General features: G+C 39.3%; 1 protein-coding gene across 6 annotated transcripts in view; it reads left to right on the forward strand.

Moving 5' to 3' along the window:
* The window catches only part of CAPRIN2 (caprin family member 2), a 34,675-nt gene extending 27,135 nt beyond the window's left edge, over positions 1–7,540 (forward strand). For 4 of the 6 annotated variants that reach the window (XM_056341318.1, XM_056341320.1, XM_056341321.1 and 1 more), the window contains 5 exons: positions 1,553–1,736; positions 3,265–3,450; positions 4,360–4,460; positions 5,201–5,267; positions 6,630–7,540. In XM_056341318.1, the coding sequence (XP_056197293.1) occupies positions 1,553–1,736; positions 3,265–3,450; positions 4,360–4,460; positions 5,201–5,267; positions 6,630–7,198 (1,107 nt within the window). In that variant the 3' untranslated portion in view covers positions 7,199–7,540. The remainder of the gene's footprint in view (positions 1–1,552; positions 1,737–3,264; positions 3,451–4,359; positions 4,461–5,200; positions 5,268–6,629) is intronic. The other 2 variants (XM_056341323.1, XM_056341319.1) reach the window with 1 other exon arrangement.
* The last annotated feature ends 3,540 nt before the right edge of the window (positions 7,541–11,080 follow it).

Here is an 11,080-nt window from a genome sequence, read left to right on the forward strand (position 1 = left end):
AGCTCGCTTGAATGAATGCTGTGGTGTTTCCAGGCATACTAAACGTTCAAGATTTTTCTTGGGATTTGTGGGTCAAACTGGCAGACAGTCACTAAATTGCTAGGATGTCAATTCCTCTTGTGGTAGCAGTCTAACTTTGTAGTGCAGGGTTTTCTTTCTACATTGCCTAGATTCTCATTGCTGCCAAGAAGACGCAGCCACTGGATTTCAGTAGGTAGCCAGAAGTCAGATGGTTCCTCGCCAAATAGTGGTAGTACAGTGACCGTAATGGAAGCATCTGCTTACATGTCCTCAGATGTCTGAACATCCTATTGCTGCCTTTGTGCTTATGAAAGTTTAAAGGCAGATCCTGCCTGTAGCCCTAGTCCTTGGAATTCTGCCTGTAACACTTGCTGTAGGAAAAAGTAGACCACTTGCTACAAATACTCCAGGATTTGGGTATTGATAGCCTGACTGCACAGCATCCTTAAATTTCTTTTAGGAAGAGGATTGCTTTGGATGACTTGGATTACTTCATCTGGTAAAATAAAGACAGAATTTGTGTTTTATAAGGGGTCAAAATTTATACTTGACACCTCAGTATCACAAGGGGTTTCTCTCTCTTAGAGGCAGCACTTGGTTTCTTGACCCTGGAAAAAGTGTTCATTTCCCATTTTAATTATAGAGGCTTCTACAACTGGCAAGAATTGTCATGCTATGAAGCTGTCCCTTGCAAGTACCTGTATCTTGTCCTGGTCTGTCTTCAAACAGTTCATAGTCTTGGAAAATGGTCAGATACACCTCTGGACTCGGTATCAGTACTGCTGACAGGTCTTATGTGAAATTCAGATCCTTTTTACTGAAAACAGACTTCTTTCTCCCTGTTTGATCTTGATACTAGTTGTCACTTCTAACAGCATCAGTTCTGGTAACTTTGGATTATTGGCTCTAAAGCAATAATAACTGGAGTGACTGAACTCTAGTTAGATTTAACTAACAGTAATATCTGTGTACCACCATACTGCACAGGCTATAATGTTAAACTTTGAATTACAAGTTGCTAGGTTACATATTTACTCAGAGGGAACTTAAAATGAGTAGGAAGTTAAGGCTCAATTTACCAAAGGGGTGAAAGCTGTCTAATAGGGTATTTGAGTGGATTGTAGTGTTGCATCAGGTTCCAAGATGTGTGAAGACCCAAATTCTTCCCATATCTCATCTTGGTATAGGCTGTCACAGCCATAGGTTAAAAGCTGTAGGACAGGTAGTCAGTGAATTCAAGAATGGATTTCCCATAGAAGAAAAATAGCTTATGGCATGGCAGCTGTTCCATTGATCAAATTCAGTAGCTGTGTCAAGCTATGTTTCTTGGGTAGTAGCTACATAAACAGTATTAAGCTCTTTTACTAAGAGGGAAAAGGATGAAGTACAGTGTTCTTGATTATTTCTAAGAAATAGTTGAAGTTCTGAAACTGGTCTGGGTGTATGGATTTAAACCACAGTGTAGTAGGGTGGTGGCATTAGGCAGGGTTTAACTGGTAGTGTTAAGCATTTGTCTTTAAACATGTTGTAGGTATTTAAAGTGAATGCACCACTGCCGCCACGTAAAGACCAGGAAATTAAAGAGGATTCTTCATATTCGGCAGGATATAACCAGAGTTTCTCTACAGCAAGTACACAGACTCCTCCTCAATGCCAGCTGCAGTCTTCTCATGTTGCAGAACAAACAACTCTTTCACAAGAATCTCTCTCTTCAGGTGAGAACTGTACTTGCATCTGTATTTCAAGTGGTCTTTAAAGATCTTCAGGTTATAATAGTATTTTAATTCCCCAATGTGTGCTGTGAGTTGTAACTCAGTGAAATTCTTGAACACTTATGTAGCACCTGCTAACTTTAGGGTTACATCAGCTCTTATCTAGTTGACCATATGGTAGGTAAACTTAATTTCAAAACTGCTAGCAGGATGAAAGGCTGCTTCAAACTAGTTTCTATACTAGTTCCATGGATGTGCCTGAATTTCCCAGCAGGTGGGAAATTCAGTCAGACGACTGTTTGCTTTGAATTGAAGCAACAATGAAATACTTAGAGTCATTAACTTGGTCTCTGGTAATAGTAGTGCTAGGAGTTGCTGAGTCCTAAATAAAGTTGGAATAAGCTTTCAGTCTTACCTGTGGAACACTGAACTTCTGTTAACTGTGGTCTTGAGCTCATTTATTCAATGGGAAACTGACCTGCTTGACATTCTGATACTGTGCCAGGTAAATTTATAAAGTTGATGCTAAACTTGAAACGAAGCTAGCCCCTAAACATGCCTGAAACAGGTTCCGGGATAAAAGGAAGCTCAAAACTAGGGATCTGGATTTAAAAGACTATCTAATCAAGTGATTCAAGGTCATTTAAAACTAGTTTTCTGCCAGAGAAATCTTCATGGGTATTATACTAGAAATAGACATACTGTGTGAAGTCAGTGAGATATACAAAGATTAAGAGCTCCAGAGAATGAGCATACTTACATGCAGTCAGGAAAGCATTTGTAGCTTGAATGCTCCTTGTCATCACTGAGACTACAGGTGATCAACCTTCTACACAGTTTTTTGATGGAACATCATGATTTATTGATTAACCTTGTGCAGTTTTAAGCTTTTTGGATTGATGGAGTAATACAAAGTGTGGGCCAGTGGAAGCACACTCATGGCTGCAAAGTCTGTATTTAATATTACTGTGCAATCAAGTGGTGTGTGAAAAGCATTCTTGAATACCTGTTGCTTGGGGTTGAACTGCCTGATAACATGTGGTAGGGTCTAAAGAGACTGAACCCAAGTATCTAGCTTTCCATAGTTGTCTCATTGCTATCTAGATAAGATTGTCTTAACATTTTGAAGGATGTCGACTCTGAGGTGACCTAGTTTATCAGTGTATTGGAACTGCTGGTTCCAAGTGAAAAGTCTTAAGCAGGTGTTAATTCAAATTTATTCTAGCTTTGTTTTCTTGATGCTGCTACCAAGCTTGTTCTGACCTGTGCAACTGAATCTTGCTGAATGCATCAGAGGCTTACAATGACAACCTGGGCTGTCTACAGTATACTTTGTTCTATAGAGTGCAATACTTGTTAAAGGGGAGGATCCTCACTTATTTGAAGTAATGAAGGGGCAGAAGAACAGGATATTCAGAGCAGTTTAATCAGTCTCTGAACCTCCTAATGCTGCCATTGCTTCTAGTGCTTCTAGGTGTGGTAGCTTACTACAGTTAAAAGCTTTGAATTCATCGGTGTCTTCTGTTTTAAGCAGTGAATTACCAACCTGATGGAGCTGTTCCTGTTAGCAATGGTAGCCTTGCCTTTTATCCAGCACAGACTAATGTTATTCCCAGACCCCCTCAGCCTTACCTTAACAGTCGTGGGTCTGTCAGAGGATCTGCTAGAGGTGGAAGGTCACTGGCTAACTCATATCGCTCCCCTGGTGGGTACAAAGGTATGTCTGTATCTATTACCACCTTAAATCTTGTGTATTTTCTCTTCAGGTGTCACTTGCAGTATTTGCCCAAACCAAGATATTCTTCTTAACACTGCTGTCTTTAATATTACCAGCAGAAACTGGGATGGGGGGGAGGTTTCCAGTAGTGGAGAGCCCTTCTGGATTAATAACAAACTTAAGAGGAGGATTGTTTAGTCTCTGCAAATCAGTTGCTATTCTGCTGCTAGCTGAAGTATTACAGAAAGCTTAAGCTGACTTTAAGCAGATACTAACTTGAAGTTCTTGGTAGCTGTGGCCTATTCCACTTTGAAGTGGAAGGGCATTTTCTGTGGTACTTGTTTCAGTTACTGGGCTGAAACTGCTCCATACCTTGTAGGAGCATGTACCAGCCAATGAATTGTATGGTTCTAACTTAACAGCAGTTAAGGGTCTGGTAGTATCTGGTTCTAAATTGCTTGCAGCTCCTCTTTGGTAGTTAGTCCAATACCTAAAGAGGCTAAATATTATAGCACCTAAATGTGTAACAATAATAGCTAAGCATCTGTAATAGCAGAAGAAATTATTTCTTAACTTTATGTTAACTTGCTAGATCCAGAGATAAGATTTTTCTCAGCTGTTCTGTGCAGTCCCATTAGTATCAAACAGGCAGCTCTTAAGGTCTCACGTTAATACTTATACACATGTAGTTTTGATACATCCACAGTAGTTCAGAGTAGCTAATGAAATGCATTCTTTATGGGAGTACTGAGACTGCTTCAAATTCTGAACTAAAGAATGGATGTGTAATTGCATAACTTAATAAATTAAAAAAACCCATGGTAATTGCCAAAAGGGAGCTCCAATTGCATTCTGGACTTGTACTGTAAACCAAACAATGATACTGAATAATCAATCTTACTTGAACAGGTTTTGATGCTTACAGAGGTTCACCTTCAATAAGTAATGGCAACTATGGCCAGCTGCAGTTCCCTGGTAGAGATTATGCTGGAATGCCATATTCTCAGAGGGTGAGTATTGACTTTGTTTCCAGTAGCCTTTTGAGCACTATACAGGAGCTAAGTCTCCAATACTGTAGCTTTTCATTAGCTTAACAGGTGAACTATTCCCAGCAAGCTAGAGGTTAGTTTTTTCCTACACAAAACCCTTTTTTTGGAACAGTAGATGGCAGTTGAAATAGGAAATCCATTCAGACAAGAGTTCAGAGGTCAAAATCTCTGACAGATTGAATTTTAGTCTGAAGAGAATCTCTGAAATGCAAGCAGATAACAAATAAGGTGTGTTATAGTAAGTCTATTTTAATTTGGATTTTAAAGTCGGTACTCAGTGCCTCTGTAGCATAATGAACTCCTAAATGGGACTGAATAGGTGGTTAGGCAAAATAAGTAAAATCCAAAAAACGTGTAAGAAAGCAAAGGATCCTGGTGGGAGGAGGGTCTTCAGCTTTTACATGAGATATATTCTTCTGTACAGACTTTGAACAGACCTGAGGCTTAAGGTATTACTCAAACTGAACTGAGCATATAGTTCAGAAGCTTAATTTGCAGAACCAGCATCAAAATAGGTCTTTACCTTGCAATAGCTTGTATGAAATTAAATTTAAGGTAAATAGGGCTGTTTATCTACATCTTATTTCTGAACTCCATTGTCTATTCTAGAGCTTGAATTGTGCAAATGAAAAGTACTGTATTAGGCCCAACTGTTTTCAGATTTGCTTAGCAATCTTCCCAATACTTCTGTTCTTGTCTAGGATGTTAATTACCAGCAGTGCTATAAAAGAGGTGGGATAAGTAGTGGTCCTCGAGCAAATTCAAGAGGTAAGACTAACATCATGTTCCCAGTGGTACGTATACGTGCTTGGGTGTAGCAGATGGAGTGTTACTGTGAATAGCAAGAATAAGTGTACTACTACTGATCAAATGGATCAAGCTTGGTATAAATTAACCAAGCTAGGTGGAAGCTTAAGTACTGTTCTTAACACTGCATAGCAGATTTAACTTCACTATTCTCAGTTTGGTGCCTTCACATGTCAAAGTTCTGACCTCACTGGACTTTCTTCACAAATACACTGACTAGTAACACATGCACAGAATGGTTCCAATGCTTTTTCTGGCTGCTTCTGTTAATTGCACAGTCCCCCCTGATTCTAGAGAAGTTATCAGATCCCAGAAACCTTGGAAGATAACTTTTAATGAAAAATAGTTTGGGAATATAGCTTTTACTATGTACTTCCATGCTGGAGTACAAAACTGAAAGAAATGTGTAAGACTAGCTGTCTGAATCCAAGCATGAATAGCATGTATTTTGAAAAGTTGTAAACAGGATGATTTAATCCTACTGTATGTGCTGGAAAAAGCTGGATTTAGTATTGTAAGTGAAAAGTGACATGAACAGTAGCTGTAGATTGCTGCTTTGAAGAATAAAGGGAAATGATGGCATACCATGGAAACTGTTTTAGGATAAAGCAGGTCCCCTCAGTCTGAGGGAGGACTCATAGAATATACTTCAGAAAGAGAACTGAAAGAAAGACAAGATTGTGGTGAATTAACAGCTGGCAGAAGTACCCATATTGATGTTAAGATACCACAGCAACTTTAGTTTTATTGGGTATCTTAAAGTGTTTCTTTCCTGTGGAAATAACAATGGTTTGCAATTTGAGTGTGACTGCTTTGTGTTTCTCAGACCTATTAATGTTTTCATTCTAGACCCTTTTAATGCACACTTTTGAAAAGATAAACAGCTTCATTTTGGGCTGGGGGGTGCAGAAAGCTTAAAAGCAATTCTGGTTCTTGAGACTGAAAATATTCTAGCATCATAATCAGATACTATGTAACTCCAGAAGAACAGTATTGATGTTACTTGAAGTGCAAGTTCAGATCTTGAAGGTGACTAAATGACTACTTCATGCTGATACGTGGCAAATAATAAAGCTAAACCTATTACAAGCTACAACCCTCTCCTGCTTATTAGTATGAAAAGTAATTGTTTGTAGTTAATGATGGCCCATTTTGCTGAATGCAAGTGTGAATATAAACCAGCTTCAGAGTTCTGTCCTTGCTGGCACCTTCTGACAACTTGCTGTAGCTGAAAGACAAATCTGTTGCAGAGCCTATACACTTGCAGGCATAATATTATCCTTCTGTTATAGTACTCATATCATTTCTAATGATCTTTAACAGCAGGGTGGAGTGATTCCTCTCAGGTGAGCAGTCCGGAACGAGACAATGAAACCTTTAACAGTGGGGACTCCGGGCAGGGAGACTCCCGCAGCATCACCCCTGTTGATATGCCAGTGACAAGCCAAGCTGCCACCATACTACCAGTGCACGTCTACCCCCTTCCGCAGCAGATGAGAGTTGCCTTCTCTGCTGCCAGAACATCTAACTTGGCCCCTGGAACTCTAGACCAGCCAATTGTGTTTGATCTGTTGCTGAACAACCTTGGAGAAACTTTTGATATCCAGCTTGGTAGGTTCAACTGTCCAGTGAATGGTACATATGTCTTCATCTTCCACATGCTGAAACTGGCTGTAAATGTTCCCCTGTATGTGAATCTTATGAAGAATGAAGAGGTCCTAGTGTCAGCATATGCAAATGATGGGGCTCCTGATCATGAAACGGCTAGTAATCATGCAGTCCTGCAGCTGTTCCAGGGAGATCAGATCTGGTTGCGTCTGCATAGAGGAGCCATCTATGGAAGTAGCTGGAAATACTCCACCTTTTCGGGATACCTCCTTTATCAGGACTAAAATCCAGTGCGATGTTTACAGAAGAGCTGCTCCGAACACCTTGGTGGAGGGGGGTGGGACTAGCTTTGCACTTACTGACTTTATAGAAGATATGTGGTTCCATTATTGGGGGAAATGATGGTCCTGTTATGCAAGGTGAAATCATGGAGTTGGGGTACTGAATCAGCACTAATTTGGCACTTTAATCAGTTGTGATGTAGCCTTGCTAGTAAAGCTGTGAATGTATATTGTTTGCACTTACCCTAAACTGTATTAATGTCCAGCTTACTACACTATTGATTGCCTCAAGTATGGGCTATTCACAATGCCTTGTTGTGCCTCAATAAAACAAGTTAATATGCATTTTAGTATTAATCTTGCCAGTGGTCTTTATTTTAAAAATAAATCAACTAGAGCTTATTCCTGGTGTGGGGTGTACATGCTTACTACATAGAACTGTTATTCAAGTTTCAATAATTCAATGTAAACTACATAGTTCAAATGAGTTTTCTTGGTGGTTGCCATTTTCTAGTGTTCCCTTGATCAAAATGAATTTAACGCTTCGTTACCTGCTTCCTTTTTAACTGAACAAGAAATTGGAAGCTAAATGCTACATATTTCTTTAAGACTGCTTACTTTAAATGCATATCCTGTCAAGATCTAGCTTAGTCACATCACCTGTCCTTCAGTAGTGATGCAGTTGAAACTCTTAAACCTCAAAATGGTCACTGGAGGGCTGGCTCATGTTGTTACCCAGCTGCAGTGTATTTTGAAGTTAAAACTGATGCTTGTGAAGCAGATGTGTATGGCTTCCCTTCCCTGTGGGACTTGCATCATATTGTAATGCATGTTATCTCCTTTCAGGGAACTGCTGAGGAACTTGGTATTTGTAGTTGAAGCCTGCTGCTTGCATTTTAAATCAAACCTGAATGCAAATGCTAGGAAGCATTTATGAAACTACTTTCTTACAGCTAATGGGCTGTGTGACCAGTCTTCAGCAATCTCTCATGGCCTGAGAACTGAAAAGCTATGATAAATCCTTGTTTAAGCTGCAGCATGTCATGTACTATAAAGCATTTCAATGTTCAAAATGGAAGTATGAACTAGGAAGAATGCAGGTCATTGGTTCCTTCTAATTTTAAAATCTTGAGTAGTTTGTTTTGGTGTACACAGATGAAGTACGGCTTACTGCTAAGGTAGCTAGTGCAAAAGCCTGACTGGTTTCTAAGGATGAACTAGAACTATGCAAAGTAAAAGCAGTTCAGTTATCTGCTTATTTAAATAAATGTGAAAACCTAAATGGAGTAAACATCAGACCTGACACAAAGCTGCTGGTTCTTGGTAACTGGTTTCAAAACTTCCAACTTTTAAAACAGTTCTCCCTTGGTACTGTGCAGATGCTAAACCCCCTTGCCTAGCATGACTTCCTAATGTTACTGGCACAAAGATCTTGGGTTTATTCCAAGTTGAGATTTCTTCTTTCGTACAGAGTTTTAAAACGAGTGATCATACTCAAGTCTTGGATTAATTCTTTTGGCAAGTTCTGAGATGAGAAGCTTAGGTAGGAAAAAGCTTTAGGCAACCTAGTTTTTACTACTACAGTCAAAAAAGGTCAAGCTTTAACTATTGACTGCTAAGCCGGTATGTTGTGGTTTTTAATGTGCTAATTCTGTTTTTAGCCAAGAGGAGTCTTATTTCTAGAACACTCAATAGAGGGTAGGTGGCAGGAGTTTAACTAGCACCTTTTTTCTTGAACTATTAATTCTCCTTGCATATTAATATGGGTATATGGTAGACAGCCTGAAGTGCTAGGATAATTTTCAGCTTGCAGTAGCTTTTTGGCTATGGATAAGCAAACTTCATTGATTTTCTAACAGGCTCGCAACTCTAGATAATTTTTTTTTACATGGAGGACTGATGCTATTGCCCTTCTCCCAGGCTCTCTGTCTAGGGGCTAGTGAATAAGTGAGCCCTATTATATGCATAATGTGCGTTATGCATATAGTGTATTTGGCAGGATATCCCTTGCACTTCAGGCTCCCGTAGCACGGGCTGCTTCATTTAGCATACAGCTTATTCTCCTTGTTTTTATCATATGTACTTGTATGATGAATTTCCTAAGTTTTAGGAACAGGTTACCAGTACTTTTGCGAAGCTCAGCCTTTGGCAACCTCAAATGTGAATATGTGAAGCATATGTTGCTTTCTTATGCTCTAATTCAATAAGTCTGGATAGCTGCTTGATGGACCCATGTTACATTTCTTTAAGGCTAATTTTATTTCTTACTGGCTGATCTAGCGAAGCTTTTTACATACTCTAACTTGCATGTATTTAAGTATCTTGAGGTAAACATCTCAATTTTGGAGATGGTTGTCCATCTGTGTAAGATAGATTTTTAAATTTCTGACTAAAGGAGTATACACTGTCGCATTCAGAAGCGTGCAGATATGATGAAAACTGAAGTCTAATCATTATACCATTCCTTGATAGTAAATTTGACCGTAAATCCTATAATGGATGTTTTTAAAAACCTTCATATTTTTCTAGGCTTTATCAGCCTGAATTGGAATAAACTCTACAGTACCATGTACTTTAAAATAACGTGTTCGTTATTAAAAAAAAATACACAACTTGGACAATTTTTTTCCCATAAAATAACTGAAAATACGATGAATTTAATCTTACAAGTTTCTCGTATAGTACCTTCTTAGCCAGAACTGTTGGTTTTCACTGTGTTTCTAGCTGGAGCTGTGAACACAGCTTTGGCTAACCTCTGTTATGAAAAGGAAAGTAAGTACAATTGAACAGGTATTGTGATAAAGAAGTTTTCAGATTACATGTGACTCCAAAGGCTAGTACTGAACCTTAAACGCTAAGGCTGTGTTTAAAAATGTACTGCAAAAGACCAAGCAAAGCACCTTTTTTTTCCTTACCAATAGCTGGCCGAAATCCACGGGTAGAATTTGCATTTCTAATCTTCAAAATACCTAAACCCCTGACTTTATATGATTTCCCATAATGATAAATACTAGGATATTGATAACTCATTCTTTATGCTTCCAAATTAATGCTTGGTTTTGAAAGCTTCTCAAAGTACTCAGAGTATTTCAGTGCGTTATTTACTCACACGGTATTAGTCTACCTCAGTATGTCCAGACTGAAGATCTAGATCCACACGCTACTTGTGGGCACAGCACGGAACGGGTGAGTTTCGCAGCTTGAAAATATTTGAGGTAACACTAGTAGAGACTGTGTAAACTGTCTGACTATGCTTTTTTTCTCAGTTTTTAAATGGGGTTGCTTGAATTGTTGCACTGATGATAGGTGCATAATGATGTAGGTGATAATGCCTGAACTATATAAGGGTGATAATCAGGTCTAATTAAAACATACAAAGGGGCATCATAGTTCTGCTAAATTCCTATTGCTGTCGGCTATGCAAATAGGATACCACCTAAATTTTCCCCAGCTTAGTTACCTTGTGCAGCCTGCCAAAGTTAAACTGCAAGGGTAAGGACCTAACGCTGTTTTTGATTTGGACTGAGTGAATTTCTATGTTTCCTTCTCCAAGTTCAGTGAAATAACAGAACTACCCTGAAATGGGAGGGTGCACAGGTTTTGGCTGGGGTAGAGTCCATTTTCATCAGAGTAGCTGGTCTGGTGCTATGTTTTCTATTTGCTACCAAAATGCTGTTGGTAACACAAGGATGCTTCAGTTACTACTAAGCAGTGCTTACATAGCGTCAAGGCCTTTTCTGTTTCTACGCTACTCCACCAGCGAGCAGGCTGGGGGTGCACAAGAAGCTGTGAGGGGGCTGTTGTGCTCAGCCATACAAGCTGGGGGAAGGAGGAGGAAGGGGGCACGCTGGAGTTACAGTCTGACATCCCAAGTAACTTATGCAT

Source organism: Falco biarmicus, chromosome 5 (assembly GCF_023638135.1).
Source record: "Falco biarmicus isolate bFalBia1 chromosome 5, bFalBia1.pri, whole genome shotgun sequence".
Taxonomy (NCBI): domain Eukaryota; kingdom Metazoa; phylum Chordata; class Aves; order Falconiformes; family Falconidae; genus Falco; species Falco biarmicus.